The sequence below is a fragment of the Schistocerca piceifrons genome, chromosome 1, assembly GCF_021461385.2.
Source record: "Schistocerca piceifrons isolate TAMUIC-IGC-003096 chromosome 1, iqSchPice1.1, whole genome shotgun sequence".
NCBI classification, from domain to species: Eukaryota; Metazoa; Arthropoda; class Insecta; order Orthoptera; family Acrididae; genus Schistocerca; species Schistocerca piceifrons.
This window is the reverse complement of record NC_060138.1, coordinates 761,712,683-761,738,620: the sequence shown is the minus strand read 5'-3', so window position 1 is coordinate 761,738,620 and position 25,938 is coordinate 761,712,683. Positions and strand designations below refer to the sequence as shown.

The 25,938-nt window shown below is 40.0% G+C and overlaps 1 protein-coding gene across 1 annotated transcript in view; it reads right to left on the bottom strand.

The window, feature by feature from the left end:
- LOC124774919 (transient receptor potential cation channel subfamily A member 1) overlaps positions 1-25,938 on the bottom strand; it is a 208,005-nt gene that overhangs the window by 74,751 nt on the left and 107,316 nt on the right. The window contains exons 13-14 of the mRNA XM_047249599.1: positions 9,329-9,439; positions 8,490-8,597 (exon numbers count right to left, since the gene is read on the bottom strand). Of these exons, the coding sequence (XP_047105555.1) occupies positions 8,490-8,597; positions 9,329-9,439 (219 nt within the window). The remainder of the gene's footprint in view (positions 1-8,489; positions 8,598-9,328; positions 9,440-25,938) is intronic.

Below are 25,938 nucleotides of genomic sequence, written 5' to 3'. Positions count from 1 at the left end.
ACCTGATTTGTGTTAATTACAGTATCATCTTGTACACAATGCTGTATGTAATCAATAGGCTAAATACACTGAAGAGCCAAAGAAACTGGTAAATGTGCCTTATATCATGTAGGGCCCCTGTGAATACGGAGAAGCCACAACACAGAGTGGCATAGGTTCGATTAATTTCAGAAGTTGTGCTGGAGGGAACTGACACCATGAATTTGCAGGGCTGTCCATAAATCTGTAAGAGTATGAGAGGGTGGAGATCTCTTCTGAACAGCACATTTTAAGGCATTCCAGATATGCTCAATAACGTTCATGTCTGGGGACTTTGCTGGCCAGCAGAAGTGTTTAAACTCAGAAGTGCACTCTTGTAGCCACTTTGTAGCAATTCTGGATGTTCGGGGTGTCGCATTGTCCCGCTAGAATTGCCAAAGTCCGTCAGAATGCACAATGGACATGAACGAATGCAGGTGATCATACAGGTTGCTTATGTACGTGTCACCTGTAAGAGTCCTGTCTGGACATATCAGGGGGTGCAAATCACTCTAATTGCACATGCCCCTCACCATTACAGAACCTCTTTCGGCCTGAACTGTCCCCCGATGACATTCAGGGTCCATTAATTCATGAGGCTGTCTCCATAACTGTACACGTTCATCCACCTGATACAATTTGAAACAAGACTCGCCCAATCATGCAACATGTTTCCAGTCATCAACAGTTCAATGTCAGTGTTGACAGGCCAGGGATGAGGCATAAGGCTTTGTGTCATGCAGTCATCAAGGGTACATGAGTGGGCCTTCGGCTCCGAAAGCCCATATTGATGATGTTTCGTAGAATGGTTCACCCGCTGACACTTGTTGATGGCCCAGCACTGAAATCTGCAGCAATTTATGGAAGGGTTGCACTTCTGTCTTGTTGAACAATTCTCTTCAGTCATTGTTGGTCCTGTTCTTGCAGGATCTTTTTCCGCCTGCAGCGATGTTGGAGATTTGATGTTTTACTGGATTCATGATATTCACAGTACACCTGTGAAATGGTTGTATGGGAAAATCCTCACTTCATCACTACTTCAGAGATGCTGTGTCCCATTGCTCGTGCACCAACTATAACGCCACATTCAAACTCACTTAAATCTTGATAACCTGCCATTGTAGTAGCAGTAACTGATCTAACAACTGTGCTGGGCACTTGTTGCCTTATATAGGTGTTCCCGACCACAGTGCCATATACTGCCTCTTTACATATTTCTGTATTTGAATACACATGCCTATACCAGTTTCTTTGGCACTTCAGTGTAAATAAATACATAAATAACTTCTGGTTTGAGCCCTATAGTGTGTATCTCCTTGTAAACCATTATGTGAGGAAAAGATAAATAAATGTAATAATGTGTATGATGAAGGAGTACTGAAGAAAAGGAGGATGTATGATCAAACAATGTGAAATCCAGGATGGAATGTAACAATATTATGTAAAAGATAGTTGCTACACACCATATAGCAGAGATGCTGAGTTGCAGGTAGGCACAACAAATGACTGTTACAAAATGAGCTTTCACCCAGAAAGGCCTTTGTTGAAACGAGACAACAAAAACACACGAGCACACACACACTCATGCAAACACAACTCTCACACACACATGACCACAGTCTCTACCGAGCGAGGTGGTGCAGTGGCTAGCACACTGGACTCGCATTCGGGAGGACGACGGTTCAATCCCGCGTCCGGCCATCCTGATTTAGGTTTTCCGTGATTTCCCTAAATCACTCCAGGCAAATGCCGGGACGGTTCCTTTGAAAGGGCACGGCCGTCTTCCTTCTCCGTCCTTCCCTAATCTGATGAGACCGATGACCTCGCTGTTTGGCCTCTTCCCCCAAACCAACCAACCACAGTCTCTGGCAGCACACACACTCACACAAATGCAACTCACACACACACGACTACAGTCTCTGGCACCTGAAGGCAGACTACGAGCAGAAATGAATGATGGGACAGGCAACTGGATGGCGGTGAGGAGACTGGGCTGGAGAGGGACTGGGATAGCAAGGTAGGGGTGGGGGATGGTAAAGTGGGGAGCATGCAGAGATGAGGTGGAGAGAGGGTACGGCAGCTAGGTGCAGTAGGGAGTATAGAAGGAGGGCTGTGGAGAGAGTGGGGGTAGCAGAAAAGCAGAGGAACTGAAAAGTCTGGGTGCATTGGAGGGAATAGAGAGTTGTGTACTGCTGGAAATGGGAACAGGGAAGGGGTTATATAGCTAAGGAAAATGACTAATGAAGATTGAGGCCAGAAGGGTTATGGGAACGTAGGATATATTGCTGCAGTGGGAATTCCCATCAGCACAATTCAGAAAAGCTGGTGTTGGTGGGAAGGATCCAGATGGCAGAGGCTGTGAGGCAGTCACTGAAATGAAGAACTTTGTATTGGTTTGCATGCTCAGCAAAAGGCTGGTATAGTTGTTTCTTGCCCACAGTTGATCGGTGGCCATTCATGAAGACAGGCAGCTTGTTGGTTGTCGTGTCCATGTAGTAATTACCCTCCCAATCTTGTACAAAAACAGATCTCCTGTGCTTTATCTTTCCAGTCACCCAACAGCTCCCCACTGAAACTTCCTGGCAGATTAAAACTGTGTGCCCGACCGAGACTCGAACTCGGGACCCTTGCCTTTCGCGGGCAAGTGCTCTACCACCGAAGCACGACTCACACCCGGTACTCACAGCTTTACTTCTGCCAGTACCTCGTCTCCTACCTTCCAAACTTTACAGAAGCTCTCCTGCGAACCATGCAGAACTAGCACTCCTGAAAGAAAGGATATTGCGGAGACATGGCTTAGCCACAGCCTGGGGGATGTTTCCAGAATGAGATTTTCACTCTGCAGCGGAGTGTGCGCTGATATGAAACTTCCTGGCAGATTAAAACTGTGTGCCCGACCGAGACTCGAACTCGGGACCCTTGCCTTTCGCGGGCAAGTGCTCTACCAACTGAGCCACCGAAGCACGACTCACGCCCGGTACTCACAGCTTTACTTCTGCCAGTACCTCGTCTCCTACCTTCCAAACTTTACAGAAGCTCTCCTGCGAACCATGCAGAACTAGCACTCCTGAAAGAAAGGATATTGCGGAGACATGGCTTAGCCACAGCCTGGGGGATGTTTCCAGAATGAGATTTTCACTCTGCAGCGGAGTGTGCGCTGATATGAAACTTCCTGGCAGATTAAAACTGTGTGCCCGACCGAGACTCGAACTCGGGACCCTTGCCTTTCGCGGGCAAGTGCTCTACCACTGAGCCACCGAAGCACGACTCACGCCCGGTACTCACAGCTTTACTTCTGCCAGTACCTCGTCTCCTACCTTCCAAACTTTACAGAAGCTCTCCTGCGAACCATGCAGAACTAGCACTCCTGAAAGAAAGGATATTGCGGAGACATGGCTTAGCCACAGCCTGGGGGATGTTTCCAGAATGAGATTTTCACTCTGCAGCGGAGTGTGCGCTGATATGAAACTTCCTGGCAGATTAAAACTGTGTGCCCGACCGAGACTCGAACTCGGGACCCTTGCCTTTCGCGGGCAAGTGCTCTACCAACTGAGCCACCGAAGCACGACTCACGCCCGGTACTCACAGCTTTACTTCTGCCAGTACCTCGTCTCCTACCTTCCAAACTTTACAGAAGCTCTCCTGCGAACCATGCAGAACTAGCACTCCTGAAAGAAAGGATATTGCGGAGACATGGCTTAGCCACAGCCTGGGGGATGTTTCCAGAATGAGATTTTCACTCTGCAGCGGAGTGTGCGCTGATATGAAACTTGCCCGCGAAAGGCAAGGGTCCCGAGTTCGAGTCTCGGTCGGGCACACAGTTTTAATCTGCCAGGAAGTTTCATATCAGCGCACACTCCGCTGCAGAGTGAAAATCTCATTCTGGAAACATCCCCCAGGCTGTGGCTAAGCCATGTCTCCGCAATATCCTTTCTTTCAGGAGTGCTAGTTCTGCATGGTTCGCAGGAGAGCTTCTGTAAAGTTTGGAAGGTAGGAGACGAGGTACTGGCAGAAGTAAAGCTGTGAGTACCGGGCGTGAGTCGTGCTTCGGTGGCTCAGTTGGTAGAGCACTTGCCCGCGAAAGGCAAGGGTCCCGAGTTCGAGTCTCGGTCGGGCACACAGTTTTAATCTGCCAGGAAGTTTCATATCAGCGCACACTCCGCTGCAGAGTGAAAATCTCATTCTGGAAACATCCCCCAGGCTGTGGCTAAGCCATGTCTCCGCAATATCCTTTCTTTCAGGAGTGCTAGTTCTGCATGGTTCGCAGGAGAGCTTCTGTAAAGTTTGGAAGGTAGGAGACGAGGTACTGGCAGAAGTAAAGCTGTGAGTACCGGGCGTGAGTCGTGCTTCGGTGGCTCAGTTGGTAGAGCACTTGCCCGCGAAAGGCAAGGGTCCCGAGTTCGAGTCTCGGTCGGGCACACAGTTTTAATCTGCCAGGAAGTTTCATATCAGCGCACACTCCGCTGCAGAGTGAAAATCTCATTCTAGCTCCCCACTGTCTGGCCAAAGAGGAGCAGTCCCCTCGTGACTCAGTACCACCCAGGACTGGAGCAACAATTACATGCTCCACCATGGTTTCGCCTACCTCTCATCGTGCCCTGAAATGAGAAATGCCCTACCCACTATCCTTTCCACACCTCCCACAATGGTAATCCACTGCCCACAGAACCTACACAACATTTTCATCCATCTCTAGACAACCCCCACTCCCAACCCCTTGCCTCATGGCTCATATCCCTGTAACAAATCTAGATGCAAGACCTGTCCCATACATCCTCCCACCACCAGCTACTCCAGTCTGGTCACAAACATCACCTATTCAATCAAAGACAGGGCTACCTGTGAAACCAGTCATGTGATCTACAAGCCAAGCCACAAACACAGTCCTGCATTCTATGTGGGCATGAAAACCAACATGCCATCTGCCTGTATGAATGGCCACAACACAATCCCTGCTCCCAGTCCCTTACCTCATGGCTCATATCCCTGTAACAGACCTAGACTGTCTCATACATCCTCCTAATACCAACTACTCCAGTCCAGTCACTAACATCACCTATCCCATCAAAGGTAGGCCACCTGTGGAACCAGTCGTGTGGTCTACAAGCTAAGCTGCAACCACTGTGCTGCATTCTATGTAGGCATGACAACCAACAAGCTGTCTGCCCACATGAATGGCCACTGACAAACTGTGGCCAAGAAACAACTGGACCACCCTGTTGCTGAGCATGCCGTCCAACATGACATTCTTCATTTCGATGGTTGCTTCACTGCCTGTGCCATCTGGATCCTTCCCACTAACATCAGCTTTTCTGAACTGCACAGGTGGGAACTCTTCCTGCAATATAGCCTATGTTCCCAAAGCCCTCCCAGCCTCAACCTTCATTAGTCATTGTCCTTACCCATATAGCCCCTTCCCCATTCCCATTCCAGCATTAGACAGTCCTCTATTCCACCAATGCACACAGTCTCCTTCTCCGTTACCCCTGCTCTCTCCCTTGCCCTCCGCCTAACCTCCCAACTGCACCTAGCTGTCATACCCTCTCTCCACATCATCCCTGTATCACTCCCACTAGCACTACTTTACAGTACCCCTCACCTATCCTGCTACCCCTCCCTGTCCCAGCCTGCTCCTAATCCCTACCCGATTGCCTCTCCCATGACGTGCTGCTGCTCATAGTCTGGCTTCAGCTGCCAGACTGTGGTCATGTGTGTGAGCTGCATTTGAGTGTGCTCGCATGTGCCTGTGTGTGTGTGTGTGTGTGTGTGTGTGTGTGTGTGTGTGTGTGTGTGTGTGTGTATCTGTGTCTGTTTGTTGTCTACTTTTGACAAAGGCCTCGTTGGCAGAAAGCTCATTTTGTGAGTCTTTTTGTTGTGCCTATCTGCAACTCAGCATCTCCATTATATAGAATGTATGATCAGTATTATGATTGATATAGCAGTACAGATTGTTACGTCATAAAGAAAAGTTAAGAAATGAAAAGAAAAGATTTAATCAGACCTAAAAAAATAAGATCCTAAAAAAGAAGTTGCAATAATACTTGCATCTGTAAATAGAATTTGAGCCAAAATGTGAAGAAAATTAACAATGAGTTTAGAACAAAAGGGGTAAGCAGACAGAATACAGCAATCTGAGTGATATGTATTTTAATATTTTCATTGATATGGTACAGGAAATAATAGAGACATGAACACGTAAAACACAGCCATCTGGCCACATGAATTTTTTTTTTTTTTTGGTAAATACTGCAGCAAGTTAGTTTTAGATCAATTGATGAACAAGATCTCTCCGATGTGTTGAAAAAGACAGCATCAGTAGTAATATTTACTGATTAAGTACAGCAATGTTATAATGTGTATCATTTCACCTAGCAGAAGTACTGAAACATGTAGCGAATGCACACATTCTGGAAGATCAGTACCCATGTAAACTGAAATATGTAGAAGTTACCCCATTTCATAACAAAAATCTCCTCTCAATTTGTGACAATTACAGACCTGTGTCAATAGTTCCACTGATACCAAAAGTAATTGAAGATGTACCAAATAAACAAATTGTAATCACTTTGAAGATAAAAAGATGTTCATTAATAGTCAGTTTGGGTCAGATTATGAATGTGTATAGTTAATGTCATTTTTGACACAGTGCATCCAAGCAAATAGATAGCAGAACATGGGTTTAGGACAGATTTTTGACTTTTCAAAAGTTTCTGACACTATGTACCACAAGATGTTATTAAATAAACAGCAGTTTAGCCTTACAGAAAATGCTGTTGTATTAGAAAAATATTTAAATAGTAGAATGCAGAGATTGTTGTAAATGGTACAGAGTCTGGGTATTTGTCAGTGCATGCAACTATCCCTCAAGGTTCAGGACTAGTACCAGTCTTATTATTATCATCATCATTTAAATTGATGACTTGTCATACACCATAACGGGACCATATACATGAAGTTATTTGTCACTGATCTAGCTGTCTGCATAACATAAAAAATAATAGAGATATTGAAATATGAGATGGATGGATTGGTGATACTGAGAAAGGTTTGTGTAATGCAAATTCCCTCTGTCTCAATCAAGATACAGCACAACACATACCACAATCCACAACTCCTCTTGCCACCCTGCGGCACACAAAATGGCAGCATTCTGGTACATGATTAATAGAGCTATCCAACTACCACTCTCAGAAGATAAATGTGATCAAGAAATTGAAATAATAAAACAAACAGCTATTGAAAATGGCTGTAACAGCTCCCTAGTAGAGACCCTAAAACAATTTGAACAGGAATTAAGTGCTGTAAATTTCTTTTGGACAACAATTGATTCCAAACTGCCTTGAGATAATCACACAAATAAAGTAGTATATAAAATTAGTAAAGGTATATTTGCTCTATTTTTAGCATGGCATCCATATCTCTTTGAAGACCTAGCTAGTGTAAGAAAACTAAAGATTATGACTCTCACATCATTATCTAGCTTGCTGTGTGTAATGTAAATCAAGGAGAACTGTCGTAAACACCAGAAGTATGATATGTGTTGTAAGTACAATATCATAAACAAACATGACCTAGAATCATTCCACTGTAAATAAATTTTAAAAAAGAGGCATTTTACAAACAAATCAACTAACTTTTTCAATGTCTTAGCCTAGTTTATAAATGAGCTACTAGATCAATAAAGATTTTCTATTAAACTGGGTCCTTATGAAGTTGCTGAGTTTCTAATTGAGGCCAAGAAAATGGTGTGATTGTAAGAAGTGTTTGTTATTGAACTAGTAGCATTAGGATGTGATTCATAAGTGAGAAGTAACGTAAGTCATACTTTACTTTTGCGTTGTAAATGCCTTGTAAATATTTATATCTGTAATATACTGATATAGGTAATGCCTCAACAATTAATAACTTGTTGTGCATGTGTATACCCTAACTTTATTTTTGAGTAGTAAATGCCTTGTAAATATTTATTCTGATATATATTGGTATATGTAATGCTACAACAATTAATAATTTGTTGTGTATGTGTGTATCCTAACTGTACTCACCCTTACAGTGCCTCAAATGATCTCTCAGATATGTAAAATGATAATAAAATTTGGTTCAATATGATGCCTCAGATGACCTCTAGGATCTGTATAATTCAATATGCAATAGTTATGCATCAACAAATGTGATTCCTGCTGATCCTCTTTCTCAATAAACTGATTGAATATGTAGAGAAAATAAAATCATGTCACAATACATCTTACAATCATTTTTAGTGCTACTAATATTCTAGTTTCCTTACTTTGGAGTAAGTATAAATGTTACGAATACATTCCTTACGAAATATAATAACAGCAAAATGTCCATGCAGTTTCATGTTTAATATCATCAAGCAGCTCTATATCTACAAGACATTTTATGAGAGATCAAAGCACTTACAGATTCATATGATGTATTCTCCAGCAAAAGAAAAAAGGCATACTTACATTGACAGTACTTAAGGGAGGAGGAGTCCATTTTTCATCTTTCAACAGCTCCCTCTGTTTAGCGATCTTCTCACGTGAGTATTGGTAGTATTCGAAGTTATACTTTATCTGCACACAATACATAACATGTTTTTTTCTTCTAACTAACATTCAGCTAAAATTCTACTTAGAGGACAGGATTGGCATTCCAGTTAATGAGGGTAACACAGATACAGATGCAGCATTTGGCAGCTCTACTGCATTGGTTACTGTACAACTAAGAAGCAGACAGGCTAAAGCAGACATATAATGATGCTGCAAGTAATAGTGTATTGTCAGTTGTGTTATTCATAATTCAGCATTTAATAACCTTTTCATGTAAACATTAATGCTGCAGTGGAGCCCAAAAATTTTATTTATTTGCTTTTAATTATAAATGACCTATCCATAACTATACACTGCATTTAATGTTTTTGCACAGCCACCTACACCACTAACAAATCAGATACTGGTTCATTTACATAAGAGTTAGTTAAAGATACATGTATACTGTTTGTATTCCTACACTTCCACAGTAAAGCAGATAACACAACACATATCAAAGGCTCTGTGTGGCATACCATTTCTAAAATACCACCAACAAACAGGTCTTACTGTGTTACCCCTCTTTACAATTTTGTTGATCAGAGAAAATGTATTTTATTGATGAGAAGTTTTAATTAAATACACATGACCAGCATTACACTATTACTTGCAAACTGGAAAACCATACTCTGACAGAGATGAGTATCTAGGCAACCTGAAGAAACGGCTTTTGTTGCATCTTTCCATGCAGAGGAGGAACCCTATGAAGAACTTACATTAAGTGCCGACAGAGGAATTGGCTTTGAAATGAGAAGTGCATCACCAGTTTTTTCATCCACCTGTGCATACACTGAAGGACACTTCAGGCACGAGAAGTTGTATTTGATCTGTAGACGTTAGTAAATCATGAGGAAAAGATAGTGACAACTTGAGAATCTACACTTCACATCTTTGTCATCAATATTTGTGTATGTTACATCTTTTACACTTGCAGGTTTTATATACAACAAAGCAGGGGAGAAAAGAGAGAACTATGAATTACATCAATATTGTGTATCATAATCACTTGAATCATAACTTTGGTGCTGCAATGCCTGTGACAGATTTACATTATTCAGCCTTCATCTAAATTTGAAAATAATTTGTTAATCACACAACATCAAAAACACAAAACTTTCAGTAAAAAATGCAACAAAAATATGAATTTAAAAACAGAGCACATTTCTGATTATATTTCTGTGTTTGAAGTAAAAGATTGCAGTTTCCCACTCTTTTCCAGTAATTACAGGTCAATTCTTTTCTGCAGCATGAGTCACTGATCTAGAGAGCTAAATATCTCATTGTTTCATCGTATGTTCTCCCAAGATACATTATGTATTTAAATGGAGCAACATAAATGTAGAGAAATGATGGGTTGGTAAGTGTAACAAAATAGAAATTGAGCTATACAGTACACAAAGACTGTAAAGCCTGGTTCAACTGTGTAGTATGTAACTACTGAAGCATGATGCTTTTTGCACAAAACGCTATAGTCATTATAAGGACAAAACAGCCTAGTTACAAAAATTATGTTTTTGACTGTTCACTTGCAAACAATTATCCTCAGGCTGTAAGGTACATAATCATGAGTGACATGTCACATGAATATGGCATAGCCAATGTGGTAGACTGGGTTACTACATATTAATTGATGTTCTTCATATTCATACAAAAATATAAAGTATTTCCACTAATAACAATTTACGGGAAAGATTTACATGTTACAGGTGAATAGTGAATGCAGAACATGAAACATTATAGCCTATATTGTTCATTATTCACCCATTACTTTTTACATTACGCGATGGAAATTAAAATCTGAAATGAATGAAAATCAGGACTGGAAAAAAGTAGTGAAAATGTCTATGGAAATATTAAGGTAATCAATGTTTCATGACTTTATTATTCAATATTTGAACATATAAAGTATAACTGTAATTAAGAATTTTAATGGACTAGTTATAAACCTGATGATTTAAAAGGAAAAAGATGAAAGAAAATGGAAGGAAAACATAAAAGCTGTAAGAAACAAACACTAAATGTTTTTTCTCTCCCTCTGGCACTGAAGATCTGAGACAACAAATAAAATAAACTAAGAAACAAAATCAACTGGAAAAAATAGGTTGCTTCTCAGCAGATAGAGGCGGCACTGAGCTGCAGACAGGCACAACGAAGAAGCATGCTGTTTGCATGTAGCTATTGGACTAAGTCTTTTTGTTACTATTCTCTGTTAGTTTCCTTTGTTACTATTCTCTCTTCTGATAAAGAATATAGTCCAATACCTGAATAAATAAAACATTTTTTTTTTTTCGTTGTGCCTGCTGTGACTCAACGTTTCCTCTATGTAGTGAGTAGCAATCTATCATTTCCAATTGTTGTTATTCCATCCAGGATTTTCCATTGTTTAAACTAAGAAATGAGCTCTTTACTATATGCATTAGAATGTTCATATACTAAAAACTGATGTTTCCCTTGTCTTTCATTCAAAAAATTGGTTTCAAGTGAGATTTCTGGAGTTCTCGATTTAAAAAAGATAAGTTTAGAGACCACCTTAATTTCCAAACAGCAGATTTTGTTGTGGATGAGCAGGTTTTCAGGACTATTTGCAGTGAACCTATACTCACACAGCAGTTCTTTTCTATCATCTATGAAGGAGAGAGAGAGAGAGAGAGAGAGAGAGAGAGAGAGAGAGAGAGAGAGGGAGGGAGAGAGAGAGAGTGTGTGTCCTCATAAGGACATATATGATGATCCGATATTAATGAGCTAAAAATTCTAAGTAAGGCAATGAAACCTCAAACTGAGAATGAGTGGACCAAGGAAGAAGGCAGAAGTAAACTACATAGCTCGGTAAAGGAAGTATTCAAATGGAAAATATTCAACAATTAAGCCCTGTTTTATGTTTTGAGAATATGATTCTGTATTTGAGTGTAACTATATTTTTACAATAACTGTAATTAGTACCAATATCTTATTAAATCAAATGCAATTATAACACACAAGTGTTGGACAAAAATATGAAAGCACCACGAGAAACACATTGCAGAGACTAGCCAAATCTGCAGGTTGTGCTATTGTTTCTTATAACAAATGAAACTCTGCAATGTCCTCAGTACATTAGAAGTGACAGTCATGGTTAGAACAGTGTTCTGTGTAGCTGTGGGTGCGTTATGCCAGAGCTAGGTGATTTTGAATAAGGACAAATTGTTGGTGCTCATACGGTGCCTGCTTCTGTAACCAAGATAGCCAAAGTGTTTGGTTTCTCAAGAGGCACTGTACTAAAGGTCAATACTGCATACAGGGAAAGTGGATAAACATCATCTGCTAAGTCACAACACAGGTGGTAGTTTATGTTACATGATTGTGACAAATGGTCATTGAAGAGGACTGTGACAAAAAATAATAGGATGACAGCTGCAAAAGTCACTGCAGAACTGAATGTCATACTCATGAATCCTGTCAGCATCAAAACAACACAACAGGAGCTCTATAAGCAAGGAATAGGAAGGTGAACTGTAATTCCAAAACCACTCACCAGGGATTCAAATATCTGCAACAGGGAGACATAGTCCTGAAACCATAAAACCTGGACTATGGAATAATCGAAGATTGTTGTTTGGTCATATGAGTCTTGTTTCGCACTGTTTTCAATGTCTGGCTGAGCTTACATCTCAAGAACAAAACATGGTGGGGATTTGGTGATGATTTGAGCAACCATATCACAGTATTCCATAGGCCCTGTGGCTACTCTGCAAGGTCACATAACTGCTGAAAATTATGTGACAATTTTGGTTGATCAAGTCCTTTCGTTCACACAGCTCACATCAGCCAGGACTGGTTTTGTGAGGATGAGGATGTCCCATCTCCCCTGGGCACCACAGTCACCCTACCTCACTACTGTTGAGTATTTATGGTCAACTTTGGAGAGAAGGATGCATGGTCACTATCTACCTCTATTATTGTGAACTGAACTTCCTACTGCTTTGAAGGAAGAATGGTATAAGATTCCCTTGAAAACTATATAACCCTGTATTCATCCATTCTCAGATGACTGGAAGGCATTTTGAACGCCAGTGGGCTTTCTACGCCATTTTAGGCACGATAATGTGATCTGTTTTTGGCACTTCTGTATTTTTGACCAGCTTCTGTACATATTACAGTATGCTGTAAAACCTGTTTGTATATAAAACTGTATGATATGTACAATGCTCTCAGCTAGAAAATACCAGGTAGAGTACATGGACAATAAGTAAACAAATAAATAACAATGTGTCCAAGGGCTACTTTGTTAGGGGTACTTTGCACAGCACAATGTGTTTAATTTCAGTGGCTGCTTCGTAAATTATGCCATATAAATCCTCCTTACAATAAAAAACTTCTCTGGATTGTGAAATTGTGAAACATTTCCCTTTCACATTCTTTGGTTCTGGCAACCTCTTCCTCATTAGAAACTCTTCAAAACTCCATCACATTTTTTTCTGTATCACCCCTCAACCCGTTGCCCTTCCTCACATTAGGAATGGAGAATATCTGACTACTCACTTGAACAGAAATGTATATTAACAATGGTGAGAGTAATGGTAACGATTCACCATATAGCTCCAATAGTGGTAAAAATAATTGGGTCATTAAATCCTTGTTGTTGTTGTTGTGGTCTTCAGTCCTGAGACTGGTTTGATGCAGCTCTCCATGCTACTCTATCATGTGCAAGCTGCTTCATCTCCCAGTACCTACTGCAACCTACATCCTTCCGTATCTGCTTAGTGTATTCATCTCTTGGTCTCCCTCTACGATTTTTACCCTCCATACTGCCCTCCAATACTAAATTGGTGATCCCTTGATGCCTCAACAAATGTCCTACCAACTGATCCCTTCTTCTAGTCAATTTGTGCCACAAACTTCTCTTCTCCCCAATCCTATTCAGTACTTCCTCATTAGTTACGTGATCTACCCATCTAATCTTCAGCATTCTTCTGTAGCACCACATTTTGAAAGCTTCTATTCTCTTCTTGTCCAAACTAGTTATCGTCCATGTTTCACTTCCATACATGGCTACACTCCATACAAATACTTTCAGAAATGACTTCCTGACACTTAAATCTATACTCGATGTTAACAAATTTCTCTTCTTCAGAAATGCTTTCCTTGCCATTGCCAGTGTACATTTGATATCCTCTCTACTTCTACCATCATCAGTTATTTTGCTCCCCAAATAGCAAAACTCCTTTACTACTTTATGTGTCTCATTTTCTAATCTAATTCCCTCAGCATCACCTGACTTAATTCGACTACATTCCATTATCCTCATTTTGCTTTTGTTGATGTTCATCTTATATCCTCCTTTCAAGACACTGTACATTCCATTCAACTGCTCTTCCAAGTCCTTTGCTGTCTCTGACAGAAATACAATGTCATCGGTGAACCTCAAAGTTTTTATTTCTTCTCCATGAATTTTAATACCTACTCCGAATTTTTCTTTTGTTTACTTCACTGCTTGCTCAATATACAGATTGAATAACATCGGGGAGAGGCTACAACCCTGTCTTACTCCCTTCCCAACCACTGCTTCCCTTTCATGTCCATCACCTCTTACAACTGCCATCTGGTTTCCGTACGAATTGTAAATAGCCTTTCGCTCACTGTATTTTACCCCTGACACCTTTAGAATTTGAAAGAGCGTATTCCAGTCAACATTTTCAAAAGCTTTCTCTAAGTCAACAAATTCTAGAAACGTAGGTTTGCCTTTCCTTAATCTAGCTTCTAAGATAAGTCGTAAGGTCAGTATTGCCTCACGTGTCCCAACATTTCTACGGAATCCAAACTGATCTTCCCCGAGGTCAGCTTCTACTAGTTTTTCCATTCGTCTGTAAAGAATCCGCATTAGTATTTTGCAGCCGTGACTTATTAAACTGATAGTTCGGTAATTTTCACATTTGTTAACACCTGCTTTCTTTGGGATTGGAATTATTATATTCTTCTTGAAGTCTGAGGGTATTTCACCTGTTTCATACATCTTGCTCACCAGATGGTAGAGTTTCATCAGGACTGGCTCTCCCAAGGCTGTCAGTAGTTCTAATGGAATGTTGTCTACTCCGGGGGCCTTGTTTTGACTCAGGTCTTTCAGTGCTCTGTCAAACTCTTCACACAGTATCATATCTCCCATTTTATCTTCATCTACATCCTCTTCCATTTCCATAATATCATCCTCAAGTACATCGCCCTTGTATAGACCCTCTATTTACTCCTTCCACCTTCCTGCTTTCCCTTCTTTGCTTAGAACTGGGTTTCCATCTGAGCTCTTGATATTCATACAAGTGGTTCTCTTCTCTGCAAAGGTCTCTTTAATTTTCCTGTAGCCAGTATCTATCTTACCCCTAGTGAGATAAGCCTCTACATCCTTACATTTGTCCTCTAGCCATGCCTGCTTAGCCATTTTGCACTTCCTGTCAATCTCATTTTTGAGACGTTTGTATTCCTTTCTGACTGCTTCATTTACTGCATTTTTATATTTTCTCCTTTCATCAATTAAATTCAGTATTTCTTCTGTCACCCAAGGATTTCTACTAGCCCTTGTCTTTTTACCTACTTGATCCACTGCTGCCTTCACTACTTCATCCCTCAAAGCTACCCATTCTTCTTCTACTGTATTTCTTTCCCCCATTCCTGTCACTTGTTCCCTTATGCTCTCCCTGAAACTCTGTACAACCTCTGGCTCAGTCAGTTTATTCAGGTTCCATCTCCTTAAATTCCCACCTTTTTGCAGTTTCTTCAGTTTTAATCTACAGGTCATAACCAAGAGATTGTGGTCAGAATCCACATTTGCCCCTGGAAATGTCTACAGTTTAAAACCTGGTTCCTAAATCTCTGTCTTACCATTATATAATCTATCTGAAACCTGTCAGAATCTCCAGGCTTCTTCCATGTATACAACCTTCTTTCATGATTCTCGAACCAAGTGTCAGTTATGATTAAGTTGTGCTCTGTGCAAAATTCTACCAGGCGGCTTACTCTTTCTTTTCTTACCCCCAATCCATATTCACCTACTATGTTTCCTTCTCTCCCTTTTCCTACTGCCGAATTCCAGTCACCCATGACTATTAAATTTTCGTCTCACTTCACAATCTGAATAATTTCTTTTATTTCATCATACATTTCTTCAATTTCTTCATCATCTGCAGAGCTAGTTGGCATATAAACTTGTACTGCTGTAGTAGGCATGGGCTTCATATTTATCTTGGCCACAATAATGCGTTCACTATGCTGTTTGTAGTAGCTTACCCGCATTCCTATTTTCCTATTCATTATTAAACCTACTCCTGCATTACCCCTGTTTGATTTTGTGTTTATAACCCTATAGTCACCTGACAAGAAGTCTTGTTCCTCCTTCCACCGAATTTCACTAATTCCCACTACATCTAACTTTAACCTATCCATTTCCCTTTTTAAATTTTCTAATCTACCTGCCCGATTAAGGGATCTGACATTCCACGCTCCGATCCGTAGAACGCCAGTTTTCTTTCTCCTGATAACGACATCCTCTTGAGTAGTCCCCGCCCGGAGATCCGAATGGGAGACTATTTTACCTCCGGAATATTTTACCCAAGAGGACGTCATCATCATTTAACCATACACTAAAGCTGCATGCCCTCGGGAAAAATTACGGCTGTAGTTTCCCCTTGCTTTCAGCCGTTCGCAGTACCAGCACAGCAAGGCCGTTTTGGTTAGTGTTACAAGGCCAGATCAGTCAATCATCCAGACTGTTGCCCTTGCAACTACTGAAAAGGCTGCTGCCCCTCTTCAGGAACCACATGTTTGTCTGGCCTCTCAACAGATACCCCTCCATTGTGGTTGCACCTACGGTACGGCTATCTGTATCGCTGAGGCACACAAGCCTCCCCACCAACGGCAAGGTCCATGGTTCATGAGGGGAAATTGCCCAGCAGTGTATCCTCTACTTCCACCAAGCATAAGTCCAACTTAGATTAATCATCTCTCTTCTCAATTTTTTTTTTCAGCTTGAGCAACTAAAATAGAATAAGAATGATTTTTAAATACAGAGTTTACCCGTCAAGGTAATTTATCTGTTAAACTCTGCATTTGTGTACAATCAATGTTTGAATGTTAACAATTCTAATAAATATAGAAGCATAAGTCACCGAAAAAGCAACACATTGTAACAGACAATTATGACTAGTAGATTTACAAGTCATAAATGAGGTATTATTTGTCAGAAAGCTAAACATATGCTTGAAACAACACATGCAGTGTTTACTGAGTCACATAACCCAAAATAGAAATTATTGAGTTGGTGTATGTTCTTCCCTTATTTGTCATCGAAGTACAAATGTGGAGTTTGAATAAAGTGTTTAAAATGTAGAGTATGAAGCAGTATGTGCACTTGACAAGGGTAACATGTGAACATGCTATATCATTTTTAGTGTATCTGCACTGCACAAGTCACAGTGATTGCATTAGCCAGATCTTTGCCATGAGCTGTTCCATTCCTTCATTTTGCTGCATTTCAGTCACTCCATTGAAACTCCACAATTGCATTTTCATGAGGAATATGTAACGAACATTTCATAAAACAACTCATGTTTTGGGAAATTAATTCTCTAAGTACTCTGGGTGATAAAATATATAGTTTCAAGCATTTTTTTTAGCTTTATGCAACATAATATCTCATTTATGGTCTGTGATTCTTCTGTTAATAATTGTCTGTTACACTGTATTGATGCTTCAGTGACTTTTTCTTCTGTAGGTTTTAGAATTGTTAACCTTTAAATATTGATTATAAACATCAGTGGAGTTTAATAGATATGTGACCTTTATTGACAATAGAACAGATAAATCTCTTTATTTTAAAATCAGTGCTATTCAGTTTTAAATGAGATACTTTCCTTTCTGAATCACATATCCATTTCTCGTGCTTCCCCTTTTCCTTTTTATGTCCCACTTTGTGTCGTCATCATCCCATCTCAACACATTTACTTAGTTCCTCATTTTGTGTCACACTTTTTACATTGTCTTTTTCTTTGGCTGCTTCTTCTCTGTCACAAATCTCTTCTTTCCTTCTGTTGTTGATCTCTAGTTTTTATCTGACCTATGTTTCTAGTTTCAGTCCCTCAATGTCTTCCCTCTATTTGGTGACTATTTTCTCACCACTTATTATTCAACAGGTACTCACTCCTCAACAATTATGAGCATGTAATTTTCTTTATTATTAACAATATTATGGAAACAAAAGTTGCCACTCATCATTTAGTGGAGATTCTGAGTCGCAAATAGGCACAACAAAAAGACTGTCACAAATGTAGCTTTTGGCCAGTAAGGTCTTCATCAAAACTAGATGACTTGCATTTACATGAGTGTGCATGTCTGTGTCCGTAATCTATTTTTGACGAAGGCCTTATGAGCCAAAAGCTCTATTTGTGACAGTATTTTTGTCATGCCTATGAGCGACTCAGCATCTGTGCTGTATGGTTAGTGGCAACTTTTCTTTTCATAATATTGTTACATTCTATCCTGGATTTTCCACTGTTTGATTTCTTTAGTTTTATTTTCTTCTTGTATTGTCTGCCCCTTGGTATGAGATCCTTAGATGCTTTCCGGCATAATACTTCCCCGCCATTTTGTAAGTAAAAATTGGAAACTCTCAACAAATGTGCCACAGTGTACTTTATAATACACTCAGTCATTTTCATTAAAAGAAGACAGTAAGAAATTTGGAAGTATTCTTGACAGGCAGACAGCAGTAAAAAAGAATTTATAAGAATTGGAACAGAAATTTACATTCACTCCCAACAACAAAATGATTCAAGAAAGTACAAGAGAAATTATAAAGCACTTCCATGAACTACATGGGGATCGCATCTATAACAGAACAAAAGAAAAGAAATTAGGATTGTGGTTCGGAAGTAAGAGAAGGCAAGTGAAACAAATGCTACACAGATAAGTGCGAAGTTAACAGTTTACAAGGATCACAATCACATTTTTAGTTGCACTACTTTGAAGTTAAAAGATAAATTAATTAAAACTGACACTATCCAAAGAGTATATACAACAAAGTAAATTAAATTATGCTATAATGCTTGTTTATAAATAGACAACTGGAAATATCTCTTCAGATTTACGTTTTGCATATTTTTATATAAACTTGAGCATTCCACTGATCTGTAATTACCACAGTAGAAACGTCACAACAGCAGATGTACAAGAACACAATAATTCTCCATATTTATTTTTCCACAGGGTTGGACAAAATAATATGAACATCCTCGCTATATGGCCTCATTTTTGGAGGTTATTTTCTGACTTATCTCTAGCATGATGACTTTGTCTTCTGTTTATATTAAATATCTTTTGAAGCATTCTAGTCTATCAGTACAGCTGTCACTGTCTTGGGGTCATGTTGACCTATGTACTGTGTTAGTTGGTGCAGTTATTATCTCAGCCATATATCTGCTTGGGGTATCTAGATCTATTGTTTACTGATTACATGAAGTTCAGTGATTGCACACAGTTCAGTGATTAGATGAAAATATATAGGGAAAATTATATGTACAAAGCACAGAAAAAGATGACAAAATAAACCTTATGGCACTAGGGTGTAGAAAGAAGATGGCCTACCACAAATATGACAGTGAAACTTTATATTTACTAGAAAACTGTCTCATGGAAAATACATAAATAAAATAAATGTGACATATACAAAGAAGGTGCTTCAGTGATGTTAGGAAGGAGTACAAAATCTGGGCTACCAATCAACAAAACATTTAATGTGACCAGACATATCTATCTTCTTCACACTACTGCTTTAGAAAGTCGTTTTCACACTATTGCTTTAGTAAGCTTACCAAATGTACAAATGATTGATCAATATATGTAACATCACATACATCTAGTGAGGCTGCCTACAATGCCACTGTGACTGACCTTAGTCACATAACCATGTGAAGTAGGCAGAATAAAAGTTCAACCACTAGTGGTCTCTGTCTCATTTAACTGATATTCAACTGTCTCTACAACTGGGCTACACAGTGCCAGTAGTGTACTGTGTGTTTAATGCAGTAACTCTTGAACTTGTGGTTAGCAGCAGCTCTTGCCTACATAGAATTTTGCTTACAAAATACATGTTAACCAGCTGTTCATGCTGCAATTTAACCTTCTACTTTGAAGTAACCTCCAAATAGTTTCTATTGTGACCCTGATGAAGATTCTTTCATGAACAGTTTCTGCTTCATTCATGGACTAATTAGTTATTTGCTTATTTATGTTAATTAAGGTTGTGGCTTAAAATGAGTGTTACAAGATTGGCAATGAGAAGGTTGCAATTTTCCTTCAACATGTGTTACCATGGGCACCACAGTTCTTAAGCTGTAGCAAGAGCAGCACCACAACTTGATCAAGTACTTAACATAAGCACAGGAACAATAGCAGCAACAGCTAAACCAAAAACAACAGCATCGGGACTTACTCAAATGCTTAACTAGTTCGAAGAAACAATGGCTAAAAGTGCACTGCGAGTAGCAGCAGCATCAACAAGTGCTGCCAACCACCCTGGTATTTCAGCCATTTAATGAGGATCATGAAGACAAATAAGTATGTCAAAAAATATTTCACACTGCATTTTCAAGCAATTGATGTCAAATGTCCAGATTATCAATGGACCTGTTGCTGTCTACAAAAGCGCAGTAATATTTCTTGGTCAAACTTAGCTCCATTGTTTGACCTGCTGGAGTTACCACAGTCTGATGTATTAGCTTTTTTGTTGGAGTACATTTCCAACAAAATGCGTGAGGTAGCAGCAAGGCTAGAATTTTTACATCACAAGTCAGATGCTTTAAATTATGCAGTTAGGATTGAGGAATTGCTGGGGTGAGTAAAAAATATAAATTCACATGTGCATTTGGTAAATAATACATGTAACATTTAATTTGTGATGTAGTGAGTCGCTTAGCCCGGACAACAAGGAATGCATAACAAGCTTGAAGACAATATGAGCCTTTCCTGGCTGATGTGCTGTGAAACGTATGCATATTTGAAATACAAGTGGAGCAACAATTTTTTTTTATTGTCTTCGACATTTCCAAAACTGCTCAGAGCCATGGTGATTCAGAGCACCACATTTCTGTAAAGAGACTTTAAAATGGTAAAGAGGTTCCATTTCATGGTGGCCATCCAGTAATGTTCTCTACAATTATGGACTAGTGATAGGTATCTTTCCTGACACAAACACATGGTTTTCCGGTTGGGTGGACTGTTCTTCCTTGCCTTCTACATGATAAGTATTACAAGGGTTTATGTAAAGGTCACATTGTGGAAATATGCTGAAGTGTGGTGAACACAAAGCAGTTGCCCCAACTGATGAAAATTAATAACATTTCCAGCAGTGGTTAGGTATTAACACTGCACAAAATTTTGTTACATGCAACAGTATAAAACATTCCAGTGACCTTTCTTTTCAGTACTGGCACATCAATCCCAGTCATTAACCAGTCTGTGTACTTTAGTTTGGTCACTCACTTGCTCGGTACAGAGTAACCAAACTTGTGGGCATACATCCACCATGAAGTGCCTCTTTGGAGTTGTGTGCAAATAATGGTCAGTTTTAATCAGGTATATGAATCATTGTCTTTCTTTGTTTTGGCAGATTCGTTCGTCGAGACTATATTTGGTGTCATTGCATATTCTGCTTTTAGACTTTCTTTACATCATACATCATATGTGCCTCAGCTTTTCAGTATCTTGTGCCAACACTGATACATTTCACATGCAATATGTGCCTTTTTTTAACCTGGTCTGGGGGAAGCAGTTGACTTCCAGTCTCATGTTGTCTTAAAACCAACAGCAAATTCAAGATTTTTGCAAAGCCTCCCCTATTCCATTGGCTGTTAAGAATCAGATTAAGATTGAAGTCAATAAATTTGAATAACAACAAGTTTTGTCTCCCACCTGCTACAGTCAGTGGGATTCATCATTAATAGAGCTCAGGACAGCTGGGACTTTCCAGTTGCTTGGAGCCTTCAAGCAAACCATTAATTCTCAGGTGGTCATGAATTCTTATCCGTTACTTGGTTTGGGTCAGCTGTTTACTAAACTTTCAGGAGATAAGCTATTCTCCAAAATTGACTTTGCAAAAATGTATTTTTAATTGCCTTCTAGCTAGGACTCACAGAAGCTTTCGGTTTCTCTGTTCAGACTGATCAATGTAACAGGTGCCCCCCCCCCCCCCGCCCCTCCACCCCATGGCTAGTGCACCCACAGTTTTGCAGAGGTGTGTGTGAGTCACTTTGATGATGTTCTGATAATGGATCACACAATAGAGAAATGTTTTCGCAATCTGTATTTGGTTTTTGTAGGCCATATGCTATGTACAGGCTATTTGGAATATGCCTGCACCTCAGTCTGTTAAGGATCTTCAAGTATTTCTGGGAGGAGTGTACTACTATGACCAATTTATTCTCCAGGCAGCCTCCATGACCCACCTGCATAACTGCCTCCATAAAAAAGAAGTTCTCTAATGGTCTGAAAAGTACAATCAGGATTTTCTTACGTTAGAATCTGCCCTCCAATTAACACCCTGCCTTATGACTTAACAGCCCCACTTGCCACTGATGATGGCCACAGATGGCTCCCCACACAGTGTCAGAGTGGTTCTGTCTCACATACGAGTATCAGATGATGGAATGGAGAGGTCAATCATGATAACTTACTTCAGCTCAAGAGCATTACTCTCAGACTATAAAAGGACTATTGGCAAACATTTCTAGCAACAGTAAATTTTGCATTTTTTTATATGGTCTCAAATTTCATTTTGTCACTGACCACAAACTGTCTGTGTAACTTTTTGGACCCAAAGTTAAACTTCCAGAGTATTTTGTGCATTTTATTCTTTGTTGGGCTCTTTATTTGGCAAATTTACAATATTCCATGTGGTACTGCACATCTGCTCAGCTCTGTAGTGCAGATGTGCTATCTTGCTTTCCAGGTATGAGTTCTGAATTTAACTGGCAAGAAATAGTTTACCTTCAGTTATACAACCAGCTGGAGCAATTGTTGATGAGTTCTCTATGTGTTCCTGGGATGTTGCTACAGCATCTTGATGAGACCCACTTCTCCAATGAACCCTCCAATACATCCAGTTAGGATGGTCTCCCAAGCTCTGCAATGCGGATGCACCTGGCCTTTGCTCTCTTGCTCTCTCTCTCTCTCTCTCTCTCTCTCTCTCTCTTTTATATATAAAAAAATCAGTGGTACCAGCTTCATGTTTGGCAAGGAGGTATGGTGCTGCTTACAGAATATGACAAGCAGTGTTGTGCAGTGTACCATTGTCTCTGCAATTTTCTAGGTGCTTCAGCTCATGCATCGATCCAAATGGGGTATTTCTAGTGGTAAGCAACTAGCATGGCCTTGTGTGGAAGATGATTTTGCAACCAGATCCACCTCACTCATTCTCCCCATGGTCAATATCACAATGGTTGTGGGACTGAGTTCATGCCAACTTTTTAGGCCACTTACAGGGTCCACATGGTTAATTATTGTCAACCCCTCCCACTTCATTTATGTCGGCTGCCTCCAGCTGACAACAACAGCCATAATGGGAGTCTTGCAGTGGATCTTTGCAATAAACGGTGCACCCTGCTTGCTAGTGACTGACAACAATCCCCAAGTCACAGTGGCTGAATTCTGACAGTTTTACACTCTCAATGGTATTCATCTTTTGACCACACCTCCTTTCCATAAATCCTCAAATGAGCTGGCAGAATGGTTTATTTGCACCTATAAGGTGCAACTGCAGAATTGTCTTCAGCACTAAACACTTTTGTAGCTTCTTAGAGGTCTACACCCTTTGATGCTTGAAGCAAGGCAGAGTTTCTTCATGATGTCCTCACAGGATACTTATGAACCAGGATTTCTCTGGATCTCCTCTGTCCATCTTTGAAGCATATGTGGCCATTTTGTTCTACATGGGTGCCCAGTGTGGGTCCTGTGGGTTCACTTTTTCTGCCATTGCAGTCACATTGTAGACTTTTCAACTCCTGGGTCCTGAACAATGGCTACCTGGTCATTCCTTCCATCCTGTGTTGCGGGATGTGCCAATGTGCATCAATGTGGCTCTACCGGCAACTGAATCACCACACCCGCTGCATCCTGCAGGGATACCTCCACACCCAAAAGTGTCCAGATCTATCTAAGAAGCTCTAGCTCCAGCACCATTCCCACTGATGGCCTCAGATGTCTTCCAGGAGCCTTCTGTCATATCACTGCCCAACTCCCAGCTACGTCTGCCCTGGACTACCCTGCACTGGTCACATAGATACTAGCTCTACACACCAATTTAGTAACCTTGCCAGATACGTAAATGAATGATCAATATATGAATGTCGGAAGCATCTGGCACTACAGCAGGAATGGAGCCACTATTGCAGGCCAGTTACCTGAGAACCCCTAGCAGGTCAAATAAAAGATAAAAACTCAGTCATCAGCTACACAGGAAAAACTTTATTTGGTTAACGTTACCAGTTTTGACAGTTTAAACTGTCATCTTCAGAAGAGAAATAGGCTTATATCATTGGTAAACCAATGTCAAAATAAGAATTTAGATGGTAGTGTCTTCCATAGGGCTGGCAAATTAAAAACAAATGTACAAAGACCAAACAGCAGAAGTAAAATAGGTTTGTTAAAACAATTGTAAAATAGTTAAGCTTATGATCCACAATATATCTTTGCCACAGAATCAATAAAACGGAGTGACATCATTAAAAATATATGGTATGTGCGATGAGTGGAAAACAATTAACTGCCAAATTTTTGTAATCCAAAAAAAACACCTGCAGCTTAGAATCGAGTGCAAAGTAAGCGGAAGTTCTGAAAAATGTTGGTAGGTGCCGCCACAACTATCTTCTGCCGTCGAATATATGTAGCACTACACAGGCAAAAATAGGTGTAAGACGAGCTTTTTTCTCTGCCCCGAGTTTCGACCACTGCATTTTCATACATTATCCAACGAAGTAAATAGAAATTCCGTGTTGTTCATCTTCGAATGTAGCAGCATTTCAATGTACTACAAAAATCCGACTGGCATGACTATTTGTGATGTTTGTCAATACGGCCAACTCTGGGTTCTGAATTTTTTCCTACCTGTGAGAAGAGATGGTTGCTAATTGGATCTTTTATGAATTGTGAATCACATGCAGCATTCTCTTCAACGTAAGAATAATATGAATATAAACATTTTGCCATGTATTCTTTCGTGTTTGCTGCTATCTCATTTAAATCCTGTCTGTGTAATAACCTAAGAAACTAGTGTGAGACAGCAGCAAATGCAGAAGAATATACAATCATGTCATGTTTATATTCGTATTATTCTTATGCCTAATAGTGATACAATCAGAAATGAAGCACGGCAATTGACTACATTTTTAAATCTAAGATGACTCTAATTTCCATGCAGAATGTAATGTACAAAAGAGGCGTCTGCAAAGATTTTCAAACGGAGAAAATTTTTAGCTAAACTCTCATTCAGCACATCTATCATATGCAGTCTATCATTTGGTTCTTGTTGATCATTATCAAAGAAAGCAGCAGTGTAAGTAACAACAAATAGCAGTCTCTTGTTATTGTTTCACTAATGAGACAATTCCTCTCTTTTTATTTTATTGTAAGCGGCGGTAGCGCGCACAAAAGCAAGCCATGCCGCGAGCAGCGACAGGTTGTAAACACTTATCAGAATGCGGCAAACAATGCATGACACAGTACAGTAATGCGTTTTCAGCCTAGAGTGACATAAACACCTATAACAAAGAGAACGGCACGTATCAGATCAAAGAAAAATAAGCAACCGATTCAAACCAGACGAAGCACGCCTGACGCATAGCAATGGCTACCTGGTAAAGCTTAGCTGCTAAGCTTGCGACCCGAACCAAACTACTGTAGCTGTATCGTCATTTATTCTACCTAAATTGTGTCTCATATTACAGTAGACCAACTGTGTTTCAATCTGGAGGTGCGGCCTAAAACTTTTCTCTCCCCTTGAATTTAGAGTCTCAAATTTCATGTGCGGCTTAGATTCGGGACAATTTTTTTCCTTGATTTCGAGTCTCATTTTTCAGGTGCGGCTTAGATTAGATTCGAGTGTGTGTGTGTGTGTGTGTGTGTGTGTGTGTGTGTGTGTGTGTGTGTGTGTGTGTGTGTGTGTGTGTGTGTGTGTAAAAACAGATTTATTGATGATGACATCTTCATGATCTGGACTCACAGTGAAGAAGAACTCCAGAATTTGCTCTCCAACCTCAACTCCTTTGGTTCCATCAGATTCACCTGGTCCTACTCCAAATCCCATGCTACTTTC